This window comes from Macrosteles quadrilineatus, unplaced genomic scaffold (assembly GCF_028750875.1).
Source record: "Macrosteles quadrilineatus isolate MER2022 unplaced genomic scaffold, UCM_ALF_1.0 Scaffold_2__2_contigs__length_208266976, whole genome shotgun sequence".
Taxonomy (NCBI): Eukaryota; Metazoa; Arthropoda; class Insecta; order Hemiptera; family Cicadellidae; genus Macrosteles; species Macrosteles quadrilineatus.
In genome coordinates this window covers 206,530,590-206,548,664 of record NW_026542595.1, presented here as the reverse complement: position 1 = coordinate 206,548,664, position 18,075 = coordinate 206,530,590, and the positions used below count along the sequence as shown (strand labels likewise).

The window sequence follows — 18,075 nt, the reverse complement described above, 5'->3', positions numbered from 1 at the left end:
CTGAATCTACTTGGAGGCATATAAAAAAGATTTTTTTCCTACAGTCACCCGACAAAGTTGGCTTCCTTGTACTGTATATAGTACAGAAAGCTGCTAATTGCTGTATATTTATACTTTGCCGTACGGTTTATACTTTGCCGCACATCAGGATTCCAACGAAACAACACAAAACAGCGTGGTTCTATTATGCACGTTATCCGTGTACGCTTGGAAATAGGTTGGCAACACTTAAAGATAATAATACTATGAGCAGCTGATTGACTATTATAACTACGATTTAACCTGTCATTTCGTGTTTATAGTTTCGGTATTTCTGAACTTTCTGGACTTTTCTTTTAAACGTTTTTAAAACATTCCTACGATCTTAATAAACAAGAAAATACCTTTAAAGAATTTTTTAGGCGCGGAAAACACTTCAAATTACAAAAACATACGGAACTATATTCTCAAAACGCGGAGCACATTTCTTGCCGAGGAAAAATAGCGGAGTGATACGGACCGGGTACTACTTTCAATAGCGGAGTGATACGGACCGGGTACTACTTTCTCTAGGGCACCTATTTGAGTTGCCATCTGAACCTAAAAACGTGTTGTATAGTGTTTGAAAGACTAATTATTTATATGCTTTATAGTGACTGGAGGAAAAATATAATGTGTAACACGAGTGCAAAAGGCCTTTGCTGCACTCGAGATCATTCCACACTCGCCTGCGGCTCGTGTGTAAACATTGCTCTCGTGTGCAGCAAAGTGCCACTTTGCCCACTAGTTACACAAATAACTATTTTGGGGAAAAAATATTTTAATTTGACAAAAACGTGTTTGATGGCCATGGAGAGGGTTTATACACATCATATCTCTTGTACTTGATCTTCAGTGATGTATTAAAAATAAGTGCTGTAATTGCAAATCCTGTCATTGTTGAAGTGCGCTTAATTGTTAAGTCATTTAAATATTAAAGCCAGATTGTGATGTTCTATAAAATGAAGTTGTAGAAGAGCGCCCGCCCCAAGGGGCGCCAACGTGAAATGTCTGTTACTTTCTAAGCGGCTCTCGTAAATTTAAAATTTACTTTATAACTTTTTAAAGCTAACCGAAAGCAAAATATTATTTTAACTCTGAGGGGTTATATAGAGATGAAACGAGAGAGCCACGATCACGCATGGACCACAATTTTCCCTATTCAACTCTGTATGTTGTGATGACAGGCTGTACCTGGATATGGACCCTCGTGTCCGCTGGCTGGTAGTCACAATCAAGCTGTGGATGGAGATGAACGGACTGTTAAATCCGAGAAAATTCACATCTTATTCAACCATTTGGCTTGTGCTCTTCTACCTCATGCGACTGCCGCGACACCCTCTTGTGTGCCCTGTTACGACCTTACAGGAGAAATGCAAACCACACTATGTTGCAAGTACGTACAGCCTTAACACTAATAAGTTAGTATTCTTAACTGTTTGAAAGATTTTAAAATCAAGACAAATATAGTTTACTTATATTTCATAAGTTTAATATCCAGTTCATTGGAAATATTATCAAAATATTCATTTTCTTGCCAAAGTGTGATAAAATAAAATAGAGAAATATCTATTATATTATTAAAGTGATACAATCAAATTTTATGTAAACAGTTAAGGCCATTTACCAAATAAAAATATAGGCATATGGCATATCAAAATGAAGCTTAGAGTGTGTAGATTTGCCGAAAAGTATTGATATGGACGAACTCCCTAAGGAATCTGCCCCACAGGCAGATTTCCAAAGGGCTACGCCTTGCATGTTTTGGAAGTTAACGTTATTCGATTAATTTAGTGAACAACAGCTGGCCAATGCAATTGACAATATAGTTTGTTTACATGTTTGTTTACTTATTTTATTATTTACTTTTATGGTGAATGAACTCTGAAGCTATTTCTAACTGTTTGATACAAGTGAGTGATTAAACGTGTTCGAAACACGATGAATATGAGATTAACAAACCATGTATGTTGTTCGTTCTAAGAGTCACAGATCTTTAATTGGTCGCCAGTTCATTGAAAAGTATTAGTAAAGTTTTAAAGTATTAAAGGCGTCGTGAAAGAGAGCGGGGAGTTCAGGTACAACCGTACCCACCTCGGCCACCTTAGGACTGTTTTTAACAGCCACTGCTTTTAACATCCTTTCAGATGACAATTTCTCGAATTTGGGCCCTTTAAATAAAATTTAAATTCAATTCAAAGTTGATTAAATTAATTTAATGGTGGCTTCTGTACACCTGTGAATTCGCGGGTAGAACCTCTTGTTTTAGATTAAAAATGAAAGATGTATGTAAACAATTAGCTGGAACTTGTTTTTAAACCCAATGTCGAGCTACCTGCCATAGATTGATAAATGATGCAGATATTTTGAGGGTTTTCTACATGCGCGGTTCTAATCTCGTACATGTGCAAATAAGCTTATTGCTTAATGATATGGGTATATATTGAATTGAAATAAATATACAGGGGGGAAGTTAAATATGGGGTGCCCCAAGGATCAATCCTAGGCCCTCTTTTATTCATCTTTTACTTGAGAAATTTTCCCCAACTAAGTGTTTTGAGCAAGCTTTGCCTATATGCTGATGATGCAAATTTAAAAATAGCCGCAGAAACGTATGCTGAACTTGAAGCCAAGGCCAATTCTGATATATTATTACTTAACAGTTTTTTAACTCAAATAATTTGCGTTTGAACACAGATAAAACTAATTTTATGTGCTTTCAAGCAGGGAAAACTAAACTGCAAAATCTGCCAAAAATTGTAGTTAATAACAACACAATTCAAAATAAAGAACACATCAAATTCTTAGGATTAGAAATTGATGAAAATTTGAAGTGGAACCATCATATTGACAAGTTACTTTCTAAAATTTCATCTGGCCTATATGCGTTAACAAGATTAAAACCCCTATGTGATAAGGAAACATTAAAAATTATATATTTTTCATACATACATTCAATCATATCATTTGGAGTTTCACTTTATGGTGCAGCAAAGAAGAAAAAATTAAAATCAATTCTAAAAAAACAAAAAAAAAGCTATTAGAATTTTATGCAATTTAAAACGTAGAACTTCAGTCAAAGAACATTTCAAAACTGAAAATATTATGACTGTTTATGGTATGTATGTCTATGAAACAGTATTATCAGTAAAAGACAGATTTGATGAATTACAACTTATTGGAGACTACCACAATTACTTTACTAGAAATCGAGAGAATCTGGCCACTAGCTCTCATACTCTGCAACTTTTCACGAAAACACCTAAGTATGCCGGTTCAAAATTTTATAATAAACTTCCTAAAGAAATCAAATTGGAAACCTCAAAAAATAAATTTAAATCAAAATTGAAAAAGTTTCTTATAAACAAGGCTATGTACTCCTTTGAAGAGTTTTAGTTCCATAAGTTATCTATAATATTAAAACGAAACAGAGTTTTTTTATTTCACGATTCTGAATCAACCACTTGACGGATTTTCATGATTTTTGTGTTGAAAGAAAGATAATTTTGAGAACTAGGGAATGTCGAAGCCATAATTTTAGTTTAGGGTTTCAGTTTTTTAGAAATTAAGTTTTAATTTTTTTAAAGTCTAGCAGCCGACGCTAGCAATTTAAAGCATTTTCAATGCTGGTTTAACTAACAGCTGGTTTATAACTGTCATTGAAATGTTTATGTTACGAGTTGTTTGTTTACAAAAATATTGTTCGTTATGTAGGTAGTTTTCCCCTACCGTTAAGGATCTGCGTTATCAGGAAATGTGTTATTTTGAACTAAACATCTCAAACACTTGCGTTTAATCAAGTTTTGTCGTAAATGCAATCCGTGTAAGTATTTAGTTTATGCATTGCAAATTTCAACTCATATTTGGGAAATATTTTTTCAGCAGTTTATCGCTTAATTGCTTAAGATATAAGTGGTTTACGTGTTGATACTTCTTTTTCTGTATGTTTGAATATGAGTATGTCGGCATACTAAAATTTTGGTTAGTAATGAACGCGTCAATCGGTGTAGTAGGTCTCTATAAAACTGGCAAATAAACTGCAGGATGCAGCAGAAACCAAAGTCGACTCATACCATACCAACTATCCCCGTAGTGCTGATGATTCAGAAACTTGGGCACTGACCAAAGAACCGAAAAACCTTAATGCTGGGTTAGATAATAAAGTGCAGAGAAAATATACAGACCAGTTTAAGATAACGGCCCGGAGGTCGAAATAAAAAAGAACAGAGAGATAAGAGAAATGTGTTAACACCCAAATTAGCTTTCCAGAAGTAGGTAAAGCTTGGATGGACAGGCTGTGCATAAGCTTTTAAAAAGTATATTCCAAGGAGTACCACACGATAGACGGGAAATATCAAGTTATTAAATGCATCCTCAGACTGGGATCTAAATTTTGAAGAGGCAGGTGATAGAAGAGAATCCTCATAAAAGTTTCAGTGGTCACGGAGGTAAGATAATGTACGGTAAGTACATAAGTAGTTCAGTATGCAATTGGAGGTGGCATGTAACTACTCTACTCAAAACCCGTGTTAATCGGTCGCCAATCTCACTTCAAGATTTTCAAATCGACACAAATGCTGTTTTATGGTAAAATTATCGGATTTAAAATGCATATCGCCATATTTTAGGTCTTTCGAATGGAATAAATAGGTGGTCACGTTACATTTGTTTATAAGGTGATCTTCCCCATTAAAACTGCCAGAATTTGTGTCTATGTGTGTAAACTAGATGTTCTAAATTATTCCGTTTTAGTTGACAACTCGATTCCCGTACGTAGGACGGGCCACCAGCTCGTATTGCTTTATTTCATAAGTTGAAACTTTTGGTTTTAAAATAATTTTATCTATTATTTTAATTTTGATATTTTCATGTTTAAACTTTTATATTGCACTGCTTGTTTTACTTTATTTGAGCTGAAAGAATGTTCATATGGATGGTATGTTGTTACGTCATGCTTGATAGTTATGAGTATTTTAGTTAAGTTAGATTTGTTAAATTACTCTTGACGCCATTCCTGTATCTATGTATTGTACTTTAATGAATAAAGTTATATGAAATGAAATGAAATGAAATGGGTGTTTACAAAAGAATGCTGGGATTTTAAACGGCCGTTGCTTGGGGTTAAAGATAATTTAACGATTTAAACGTCAAATTTAAGGGAAAAGAACAGTTTATTTTTCATATTTTGATAAAATTCGGAACAGTTTTATTAAAATTCAGATTGTCATCAATCTAATATGAGCGTAATACTGGCAATGTCTGTACACTTAGGGTGGTTGGCGGGTTTATCTGATGTCTTAACTGAATTTTGTAGGCACAAAGAGTCAATCTTTTATGGATAACATCATGAAGTGTCAATCCAAGTATGTCCAACTGAAGATTGTGTCGGGCAATTGGTTGCGATTCTGATGTAGAATTGTTGGATTTCTCTGACTTTGTCGTCACTTGTTTTTAGCCGGCCAGATGAATGTCCTTTTAAAACACGAAACTCATTAAACCAGCGTCAAATTTCTTTATCATCAAGTAGATTATGTGTAACAGGCTAAATGTGTAGGGGGGCTAAATATTCGTAATTGTTATTACAACGAGAATTAAACAGCCAAATGTTGGCTTTTGGTGAAGCCCAGTCGCGAAACTAAACTGACATTGTACCTAACCTCTAAATCCAGGACCGCAGACGACGTCAAGTGTCAGTTGGTTGTTGGTTGTTCGACTGCGTCTGAGGACGGGCTACGGGGGAAAATAAGGCGGCGGAGCCACCTTCTGAGTGGTACGCGGCTATAAAGCTTTTTGAAGCTGTCATGCGCCTGCCTTCGCCGGCACGGGTCTCAGCTGCCTTCGGTTCTGCTAGCCAATCAGCGAGCGAGATAACCTTCGTCTCGATTTGGGAGGGAGGTAAACTAGGAAGAGTGGAGAATTATCACTCTCATCTCATCCCGGCTTTTCGTGAGTTCGTCTTAAATTGTTTTCGTTTGACCCGTTCTTCGTCGTTTGTTAAATTCGTGCAAAAGTACGTTTTGCAAGTTCTGAAAGCTAGGGTGTGTACGTCCTTTATACTTCGTTCGTCGATTGGTGAGTTGTGTAAGAATCAACTTAAGTTTTCAAATATTTATCCTCCAGTTTTGTTTCAGCAAAACTTGGCCGAAACTGGAAGGCTAGGCTTGCTTCACAGACCTAGTCACATACAATATTTTTAACCAGCTACCTAATTGAGTGGGAAAGTCAAAGTTGGTGTTTAACTTTTTCATAACCTGTATTGGGACTTTTTTTATATTCTTAAATCTGTTAAAGTTCCCTTAACGTCCCGAAGTTTGCCCCAGCCGACAGGTTTCTGCTTGATAAATTTTGCCAAAGTTTGCTTAAGTTGCCCACGTGACTAAGTAGAAGTTTTAGTTTTCGTTTTTGCTCAAGTAGCAGTTTTTCTTTTTGTTTCAGTTTTTCTAGTTCGTTTCTCCCCTGGACAACTTTAGCCAACTTTTTTCTTTTTTTGTAAATTCAGACTCTGTAGACTAACCTTTGCCTGTTGTCGTGGAAAATTACGTGGAATTAATTTTTCCTCAGGAAAATTACGTCACATATAATTTAGTTTAATTTAGCAATCAATGAATTTAAACTCAGCGAACCACAGATTACACTCTGTGCCTTCTGTTGCACCGTAAACATCGTACTGGCGACCGGCGTGTGAGTCGCAAAGACGCGCTTCCACCCTGCACCTGTTTTCTGCATACTATGGTCAACATTAATTTCCTCCTTTACTACACGGGAAACAAAACTTAGTTATTTTTACTTCAATTTGACGAATAAAACGTTTGGTTACCTTGATTAAACCAAGCAATTGCCATCCAAAATATCGGTATTCTTTTGTAAACACCCTGTATTTATGAAATACATAAAAGCAATAAAAGGACATAACCAAACTAAATAATTAACAAGAGAAATATAAAAATTTTGCTTAGGGCTTAAAGCGTTAACCTAGAATATTTCAATATTGATAAAAAATAAACAAAACAGACATGAAACCAAAGTTATAAAAAGTTTCTAACAGATGATATAAATGATCTGTTCTATATAAAACAAAATTTCAAAGATTGAATTCCCATTATAATAACAATGGGACTTTAAGGGCTTCAAGGGCATAAAACTGATAAGCTTTCCCTGGTAACCTGAATAATGAGAACACCAAATTCCCGGGTTTTAGTTATTCAGGAATGTTTCTTTCCTACATTTATTGTTTCAAGTTTTTTGTCGTTAGGCATACACTGTGATGCATTAGACAATTGTCAGTTACGGTATTAAATTTAATTATATGTCTGTCTAAAAAACTTAATAGTATGATTATGACACAAAAGGGGTAGACAGCGTGTGAAATTATCCTACTTGGGAGAAAGTGAATATAGGCTACATTGATTCTACCATTAAGCCACGTTTTTACAGGAGGCCAGTAGAGCAGGTAGGTCACTGTGCAGGTTACCTGCCTCTGTTTCAAGATACATGTGGTAGGTAGCCATCCCGCCAACTGGCTTCGTGTAGTTGTGGCTTTACTGTAAAACACTATAAATCGTTACGTGATTTAAAAATGATTTAATCCCATTATAAAATCAAATATTGAATACAACAACAAAATAATAGACTATGAATGGGGTCAAATTATTTAAACAATTATTTTATTGTGTTGTTTAAAATGTATGCACCAGTTACCACATATTTACACGAAAGCATGTAATTATTGACTTATCTCAAGAGTTACGTAATATTTCAGAGTGGGATTGTCGGTTTCATCGAGACATGAGAGACGTGAGTGTTTACTTCAAAACTTACTGTCAAGAATCAAACCTGGAACTGCTCGCCAACTTCTTTAAAACCTATGCATACTTCCCCTTCAGAAACACAGTCATGTGTCCTTTGAATGGAAAAACTCTAAGTCGCCAACAATTCAAGGATCTGAGAGATCTTCCAAAAGAGTTCAATCCATATGTGGACAAGGTGAGAACTGCACTAACCGTATAACCATCTGATAAGCAATTAGGATTTGAGACACAAAACTGTATACTAATTACACAAAACATTAGAATATTTCACTGTCACTGTCAGCATTTCCAACTGAAGAAGAGAGAGTTTTTCCAGTCCAATAGTAACATCAATCCCATCCAATATCTGTAACATTCATTTACCCAAAAAAATTCCACCTAAGTAATACATTATTACCCCAAGTATATTTGCTCCTAGATTTTTGACAAGCTTCCTAATTAAATTAAATACATTGAAGACATAGATAAATTTAAGATTTTACTTGAGTAATTATTTAAGAGGCCATTTATTTATTGAAAGATGAAAATGGCCACTTTTTAGTCGACCACGGTGCAGTGACACTTCCAGTGGGAAATCTTCCAGATATTTGACCTGAAGAAAATATTCTTCCTTAGTTGAAAATGCTTTCAGTGACAGTGAAATATTCTAAATGTTTTGTGTCTATGTATAAAGTGTTGTATCTTTAGTGCCGGTTTGAACTCTTTCCCATTCAGGTAAGCCTGCTCACAAAAAAAAACCCTAAACATCTAGGCCCTTGTGCTCTTGCATAACGTACAATGATATAAGTCAGTGTTACAACATCCAAAATATAAATCTTGAGCTGTTTGAAGACGTCCATTATAAAATATTTTACTGCTGCACGACGTCCAAATCTCACCTTGTTCAAAAGTACAGTAACTGCAACAAACAAGGCGTCATGAGATTGGTCTTTGTGAAACAGTGCACTTTACACTCTTAAAAAAGTAGCAGATGCACCACTTCCAAAGCCGCTGCCAGTTGCGCTGACTGTTTTACCATCTGTAGTGCATACTAATCTAACTTAACCTAATCTAACCTTGCTCCGCATTCAGGAGCTCTGGACGTCGTACAAAAGTGCCGAGCTATTGGATGTCGTGCAACTGGCAGCTGCTTTGGACGTCGTGCTACTGCTAATTTTTTAAGAATATAAAGTGTGCTGTTGCACAACGACCAATCCCATGACGCCCTAAGCTTAGAAAGTGTTTCTTGCAGTTACTGTACTTTTGGACATGGTGAGATTTGGACGTTGTGACACTGACTTCATTGGACATTGTGCAACACTCCCTTCTATGTTATATCCTTATCTTTCTGATAAGTAGTGATGGTCGGATCCGGATATCGGACAACCGGATCCAAGCTGGAACCGGCACCGGATCAGATCCAAAAAATTCCGGATCTTGGGTAGAATCCGGTTTTTATGGATCCAATTTTTTCCCGATTTTTTTGCTACCATAAAGCTGTCTGTATCCATGTACGCTCATCCGGACTAAAGTGGCGGACGTCCGGTCCGGATTACGAAAAATCTGGACTATCGAGAGTCGAGCAAATACACAGTACTGTATATAGCCTTTTTTTTCAATTTTGTTCCAGGTCCACAGTAATGATAGCCCGGGCATATGCACTTCAACCTGTAATAATTTTTACCGCCGAATTTAGTTCCAGGTCCACAGTAATGATAGCCGGGCATATGCACTTCAACCGGTAATAATTTTTACCGCCGAATTTTGTTCCAGGTCCACAGTAATGATAACTGGGCAAATGCACTTCCACCGGTAATAATGTTTACACCGGTAATAGTTTTTACCACCGTGTTATCCGGTTAATCAGTCTTGTACATAGATACAGACAGATTTGTGTTAGTAATAAAATCGGGAAAACATCAGTCTCGTATGCTTGGATCACCCATTGCTTGCCTCTCTTTGTTATTCATTCCAGGTCCACAGTACTGATAGACGGGTATGTGAAACTCTACAGGTAAAATACCCTGTCTTTGTACAAGAAGATTATCTGTGTCCATACAGGGTGAATAAAAAAGTCAAGACTCCCCCATCTAATATTTTTCTAAGTTAGATTGTACACAGGCACAGGGTATTTTACCTGTAGAACTTCACATACCCGTCTATCAGTACTATTTAAACGTTTTTCGAATTTTGCCACTAGATCAGAAAAAAAAACCTCTGCGGCATTTGAATTTCAAGCTTAAAGCACCCAAAATTACAAGTTATTTCATTCTTCGTAGATTTTAGCATCTAAATTCTCAGGGTTAAAGATGTTTTTTTTTTAATACAGCTTCCTGTTTTGTTTATTTAACAGCAAGTTTTTGCTTGATTCGGATTACATTTTCAGATTTTTTATTGCAGGGTGTCCACAGAAAATTTGCCATTAATTTCCATGACCATTTACCATTGATTTCCATGACTCACAAACTTAACTAACTAAAAAATCATAATATAACATACACAAACAAATAATACTGCCTAGACAAGTTATTTCACATAAAATAATGAAATATAATGTTCTCTCTCCACTTTCTTTTTCATTTACTTTTTATTTTTTATTGAGTTTACAGTGTTTACAATATTTAGCTTAACTTAGAAAAGACTTTAGCAACAATTCAAAACATTATAACAATATTTGTATTGCAATTTGAGTTTTAATAATAAAGTTGTAGGCTAACATTTTAATATACACTACTGTTGCAACAATGTCCTACAAATATTGAATTGAATTATAATATAAAGTAGGGACAGATTGTATTGAACTAATACAAACTCAAAACTCATAAACTAATACAACTGTAAAAATCCTACAAAAAGTCCTACAATAGTCGGGGTTACAGCGGACTAGAGCATTGAAAAGTCCTGTCAAATATATCTATCATTGGGGATTTCCATGACCAAAATTTTTTCGATGACTATCCCTGACTTTCGTGAATGTGGACACCCTGTTTTGTGTTAAGATAAGTTTGTTGGGCTACGAGTTTGACCCCTCCTTTATCCTCATTGGTTGATATTAAAACGTATCTGTTTAATTTATTATTCTCTATATGGGAAATTTGCTATTCAAATATGTTTTACCATCTTTTTTCAGGCTCGGCGCTTCCAGGAATGGGAAAAGTTAAAGATTCTGACTCCAGTTTGTCTTCAGGACCCGTTTGACCTGTCCCACAACATAACCAAAGGTAATGGTACTTTACCAATCTCTTATAACTAGACAAAATTCTAACTTGGTCTACCTGATACAAATAATAATTTTAAAAAAGGTCTAAATACCTGCTATATTAGGCGATCCAATGTTGTGGCAAACACAGCTAGGTTCTGTTTCATCTTCATAAGAAGAACGTCATATTGTTTATCATCATCGTGTTAAATATATGACGCTCTTCTTATGAAGAAAGAAAACCGTCCTTGTACAGCCTGATGATGGCTCCACATAGGAGCCAAAACTAGTTGTGTTAGCAATAACATTGGTTTGCCTAATAGCAGGAATTTGAACCTTTTTTAACATTATTTGGCAATCCGGAGGCTAACATCGACAATGAAATAATAATTCCTTAGCAAAGGATATACTTTGTGTAATGTCTGTAAGAAAAGGTTCTTGTATTTTCAACAGCTAGGCCTACCTTTTCAAATAAAACATTAAACAACTTTCATACTTGCCTTTTTTACTTCCAGGGGTCCACCGCACAGACCTCGACAAGTTTCAAAGCCTTTGCCATAAAACTTACCTGATATGCCAAAATCTGTTGGCAAAGTAAGTCAAGAGATAGACTTCAAGACTGATCACAGTACCTGCATTTTTATCAACTAATATTTCAAATCTGTGCCTTTTTGAGTGTGTTATTTGTAATTGTTGAAAAGATGTTAAGGACGAAGAGTATGATCATATGTATCATTATAAAGTTAACACTAAGAAAGTTTCAAATTAGTTAAATTTTAATATTGTAGAAAACAATCATTTGCATATTGAATGGTTGTATTTTACAAAGATGTTAAAGTTGTTGACTTCACAGCTGATAATGTAATCAGAACTGATAATTGATGAAATTTGGATTTTTCTTGGTTTAGTAATATTTTTATTTGCTGACTTTTAAGTAGTTTTATATGTACAATCATCATGACTGTTTTTAATCTAAGTTAAGTTTCTATTGCAAAATAATTAAGTAATACTTGTTGACGTAGGGTGTTAAGCTCTGAATAATTTTGTAACAAGAGAATCAAGTGCAATTCAAAGTTACTTAATTTTAATTATCGCAGTTGTTTGATTCCTAGAACAACTAAGGCTGATAACTTTTCTTATATCTACATTGGTTGACTACTTGTAAGATTGGGAGGTGTAAAGATGTTGTTAGAAATTTAAATATGCTTGTTATCAATTAATTGTTTCTTGTTTGTTTATCACTTGGATAATTTCTAGGTATTATTTTGATCTAGCTCTTAGGATAATTGTGGCATTGTTATCCAATACTTTTATTTTCTATGATAACATAATTATCAGGCTTTACCTGAGTTTGCTGTTTGCAACTTAAGCGAGTGATTTTGTCACTAAGGCAGCAAATATCTTGGCTAATTATATTAATGCCACATTTTTGTACCGATTATCTACATTGGTTGACTACTCGTAAGTTTAGGAGGTGTAAAGATGTTGTTAGAAATTTAAATAGCTTGATATCAATTAATTGTTTCTTGTTTTGATCTAGCTCTTAGGATAATTGTGGCATTGTTATCCAATACTTTTATTTTCTATGATAACATAATTATCAGGCTTTACCTGAGTTTGCTGTTTGCAACTTAAGTGAGTGATTTTGTCACTAAGGCAGCAAATATCTTGGCTAATTATATTAATGCCACATTTTTGTACCGATTATCTACATTGGTTGACTACTCGTAAGTTTAGGAGGTGTAAAGATGTTGTTAGAAATTTAAATAGCTTGATATCAATTAATTGTTTCTTGTTTTGATCAAGCTGTTAAGATAATTGTGGCATTGTTATCCAATACTTTTATTTTCTATGATAACATAGTTTTCAGGCTTTACCTGAGTTTGCTGTTTGCAACTTAAGCGAGTGATTTTGTCACTAAGGCAGCAAATATCTTGGCTAATTATTTTAATGCCACATTTTTGTACCGATTTTACCTTTATAAAGATTACACAGTTCAATACAAAATGTGTTTTTCTTACCAAGTCCCTTCTGCATTGCTTGCAAGTTGCAATATAATTTTGAAAATCTTTCTTTCTAGAAAGACAATTTAGTATTAATATTAGGATTTAAACATCTTATATGTCACACCAAATTGCCACCAACGGATTGCACTGATGTTAATTACTTATTTGTTTGACATTATCTTAGGCCTGGATCACACATCTAGCTGCTAGGCTGTGACTAGGTCGCAGGCGCAACGTAGCGGACCTCAGAATCAAATAGACCCGTTCACATGAGCATACAACAGCGGCGATTGAGCTTGTCGTTGTCAACTATTGCCAGGGTCCGCTTCCTTTCATTTTAATTACCAATCACAAGATAAATATTATATGTTATAACCTAATTTAGATTACATAAATGAAATCTGTAAGACACTGTTCCTATGCGATCAGTGGTATTTTCCAAATGGCGTATAATACTTTCTCTGTATTATTTTATCAGTGGTCATCATACGATTGTTTATTGGCTTGATTTTAAACATAAGGGTTGTCCCGTAACTCTCTGGACATATGTATATAGCGTTATTCCTTAGGTCAAGACAAACACATTTCACCATAGGAACATGGGTCTGTGGTGCCTAGTTTTCCGTCTGTCTGTATTTATAGGTTTTTTTACAAAAAAACAAATAACTCCTAAACGGTTTGAGATACAGCGTTGATATTTTGCAAAAATATTAATCTTATTAAGACCTATTATCGTTAGAAATAATACTAAAAAATCATAAACCGTTTCAAAATGACGGCCATTTAAAATATTTGATGCCAAATTTCAAGAAAACCGTTAACTTAACAAATAAATTGCAAGTGACAAAAAAGTTAGGAAATTTAATGTAGTTTTCAATGATACCTTGTTTGTTAGAATGGATAAATAATAACAGAGAAACGAGTTATTTTTGTAATTCTCTCCATAATGGAAACGGTTCCATATTTTCAAACGGTTAATGATTTTTTAGTATAATTTCTAACGATAATAGGTCTTAATAAGATTAATATTTTTGCAAAATATCAACGCTGTATCTCAAACCGTTTCGGAGTTATTAGTTTTTTTGTAAAAAACCTATAAATGCAGACAGACGGAAAACTAGGCACCACAGACCCAGGGCTACAGATATACAAGGGCTAGGCCACGGGAGCTCAGAAAGTGATGCCAGGTGGCTCCCCACCACTCCGCCGCTGTGACATCACAGCGGTACCTCGGGCTCCCGGTACCGTATAGCTTTGCCTATGTGAGCGCTGGTATTGCCGCACATTTAGTGTCGAATAAGCACTATGTTGCTAATTGTGTATTAGGTATTACTGTATTTAATAAAAGTAATTAATTTAAAAATAGGATTACGTATAATACCAATTCTAATAAATAAAGAAACTAACTTTAGTAGATATTTAAGGATGGGAGTGGACTGTAAAGCGATGGTAAGAATACTGTACTTATTGATCCGATACATTAATTAGTTATGGTGTAATAACAGTTTTATTTATTTATTATTTATTCATCCCAACTTTAAGAATTCATTGCGGTTATATAAAATACATTGAAGTTGTATAAAAATAAATTATACTGAGCATTTTGTAACTTTTGCAGGAAGGAAAAGAATATAAAATTTATCTATTGCATTGTATTATACATATTTCAATACATTAAAATAAAGTTGTCTGACTAACTAACCTCAATCTCTGTTGACCAACTAGTTCAACAAGTCGAGTTTTGGTGTGATTTTACTTTATCAGTTTACATCACGATTGCCAGCTTGCCAGAAATGTAGCTTGGCAGTCTGTTTTTCTTGTTTCTAGTTTTCATAACTTAGCAAAGATGGCGGACCGTGGCTTGCACGATCTTTCTACGTTTCCACATACTAAATAATATCTAAATAATATACAGCCGCTTATGTAACTCACTCAGGTATACAAATTCTAGACCACTTCTAGATGTGCTAGGGACTTGAAATTTGGCACACTTGTAGTTCTTGGCCCCAAACCACCCATAAAATTCCAAAAAGTCGCATTTTCAAATTTTAACCCCCCCGAAATTTCGAATTTCCCCCCCATGTTATTCTTATGGGGAATAACATTAAAAATGGCCGACTTTGGTGTGCCCATCTGAATGGCTTAGAAACGTGCTAGAGACTTCAAATTTGCGTAGTATTGTACTATGGGATCTTAAATTAACGGTAAATTTTGCAAAAGTCCCATTTTCAAATTTTAACCACCCCAAAAATCCAAAATGGCGGACCTCTGAAAACGATAAAACGCGTTTTTTTCAAAGGGCTATAGCTCGAAAACGGTAAGAGCTAGAAAAGATTTGAAAGAATCTTAGCGAAAGGGAATTAAATTTTCTACAAAACCCTCTTAGGCGTTTTCCGAAAATCGCACTCCTTAACCTTCAAAAAACGCTCTACTTTCAAAATTTAGTAAATTTCTTTAAATTTTATACGGTTTTCGCTATTTTTCAATATTTAAATAATTATTTTTTGCAGATATTATTAGTGCTCTGTGTTCTCCTTAATTTACTTTAAATTTTACTCATTTAATGTTTTTTTGCATCTTTACTCCTTAACCCCCAAAACTTAGGTTTAATGTCAAAATTTAAAGGTTTTTTACCACTTTTACAAGCCCCATGTTATTCTTATGGAAAATAACATTGAAAGTGGTCGACTTTGGTGTGCTCATCTGAACCGTTTAGAAACGTGCTAGAGACTTGAAACTTGTTATTATTGTAGTAGGGAATCTTATACTAACGGTGAAATGTGCAAAAGTACCATTTTCAAATTTTAACCCCGCCAAAAATCCAAAATGGCGGACCTCTGAAAACGATAAAACACGTTTTTTTCAAACGGATATAGCTCGAAAACAGTTAGAGCTAGAAAAGATTTGAAAGGATATTCATGAACAGGAATTAAATTTTCTACAAAACCCTCTTAGGTGTTTTCCGAAAATCACACTCCTTCGGCTTCAAAAAACGCCCAACTCTCAAAATTTTATAAATTTCTTTCAACTTTTTACAGGTTTTCGCTATTGTTTCATACTTAAATCATTCTTTTTTGGCAAATATTATTATTGCTTTGTATTCTCCTTACTTAACTTTAAATTTTACTTACTACACGTGTTTTCGTAACTTTACTCCTTGGCCCCAAAAACTTAATTTTAATGTCGAAATTTGAAAGTTTTTACGAGCCCATGCTTAAGGAGGATAACTTTGAAATTTAATGACTTTGTTATGGTCATCCGAATTGTTTAGAAACGTGCTATAGACTTGTAATTTTGTAGTATTGTAGTATGGGATCCTAAGTTAAGGGTGAAATTTGCAAAAGTCATATTTTAAAGTTTTTACCTCCTCAAAAATCCAAAATGGCAGGACATCTAAAAACTATAAAACACGTTTTTTTCAAATAGCTATAGCTCGAAAACCGTAAGAGATAGAAAAGATTTAAAAGAACTTACATGAACATGAATTAAATTTTCTACAAAACCCTCTTAGGCGTTTTCCGAAAATCGCACTCCTTCAACTTCAAAAAACGCCCTACTTTCAACATTTGGTAAATTTTTTTCAAATTTTTATCGGTTTTCTAAAAGCTAGAAAAGATTTGAAAGAATTTTCATGGTCAGGAATTACATTTTCTACAAAACACTCTTAAGTGTTCTTCGGAAATCGCCAACTTCAACTTCAAAAAACGCCCTACTTTTTATTTGGTAAATTTCTATAAATTTTTTTACGATTTTCGCTACTGGTTTACTTAAAGTTTTATCCCCCTATCGTATTTCCAACCCCCCCTCCCTAATATTATATCCTCCCCCACCCCATAAGTCTATAATCACGTTTACCCATTTCTAGATTAACTGGATGTCTGCAATTTGGCTCGATTGTAGGTCTTGCGCCCTGTCCCCCGTTGCTCATTTACCCCCAACCAAAAAAGGGGGCCTGGTGGCGGAGCCCCCAGCGAGCCAAAGGCGAGTCTAAAAGTATACATTCCTTTATTATGGTATTTATAAAAAAATACATGACATAGAAATACTAGAGATTGTCCTGGAATAGTGTTCTACTACTAATAGAGTTACTTGGTTTGTTTACAACATTTGACTTGAATTCATTGTTACAAACTTAGGATTACATTGGATCTCTATTTGTTCATTTTTAATGCTCCGGAACATTGAACCTTACATAGATTTGTTTTGATACTACAAAATGCAGTATACCATTTTTTAAACTGCTACTGCCTTTTTACAGTAGTAACATTTTACAGGTTATTTTTATTTCAGCTTTTTTTAGATACTATTTTGTCTGATTACGGGCCTCCACCCATTTTCTCGACGGCCCCATTTTGTACTATTTGAGACCCAGCGCAACCTGTAGGTTACGTTTTTTTATTTTTTTCATAAATATATTCAAAATAAAAAATCTATTGTAATGTATATGTTTTTCATAGTTTTTTAAACCGAAAAATCCAAATTTGGTAATAAGATTTTCAGGATAACTCATGGGTCTGAGGAGGATTATTTATTGTACCTTGTTACTAGGCACGTTTTTTAAGTAAGGACCGTTTTTAAATTTCTTCGTTCCAGCACTGCGATTGGCATTTTCGACATTTGCGCTGTGTATGTGCATCTATTGGCAAGACATAGCCAGAAATTTGAGAAAAATCGGCCGTGTTTACATCCGGTTTCGAGCATTCAAAATGGTGCCGCCAATTGAGACTGCCGCCGACTGTGAAGTGAGCGCTGTAATTAGATTTTTAAGAGCTAAAGGTGTGAAAGCTATTGAATATCATCGACAGATTAGTGAAGTGTATGGCGAGAACATTATGAGTGACGGAATGGTACGCAAGTAGGTAAGGACATTTTAAGACGGCCCCACCAACGTTCATGATGCGGAACGCGCACTGGTTGTCATCATGGGTACGGGGACAGTAATGACGCCGCCCAGTGCGTTACTCATCATGAACGTTTGTGGTACCGTATTTCAATTCCCATATCCAATTGCATACAATTATGACACTCATAATGTTCTCGCCATACACTTCACTAATCTGTCGAT

General features: G+C 34.8%; 1 protein-coding gene across 2 annotated transcripts in view; it reads left to right on the top strand.

Annotated features, from left to right (window-relative positions):
• LOC128986039 (uncharacterized) overlaps positions 1-13,011 on the top strand; it is a 43,004-nt gene extending 29,993 nt beyond the window's left edge. For both annotated transcript variants that reach the window (XM_054406127.1, XM_054406126.1), the window contains exons 8-11: positions 1,206-1,414; positions 7,778-8,001; positions 10,936-11,026; positions 11,520-13,011. In XM_054406127.1, coding sequence (XP_054262102.1) covers positions 1,206-1,414; positions 7,778-8,001; positions 10,936-11,026; positions 11,520-11,602 — 607 coding nt within the window. In that variant the 3' untranslated portion in view covers positions 11,603-13,011. The remainder of the gene's footprint in view (positions 1-1,205; positions 1,415-7,777; positions 8,002-10,935; positions 11,027-11,519) is intronic.
• The last annotated feature ends 5,064 nt before the right edge of the window (positions 13,012-18,075 follow it).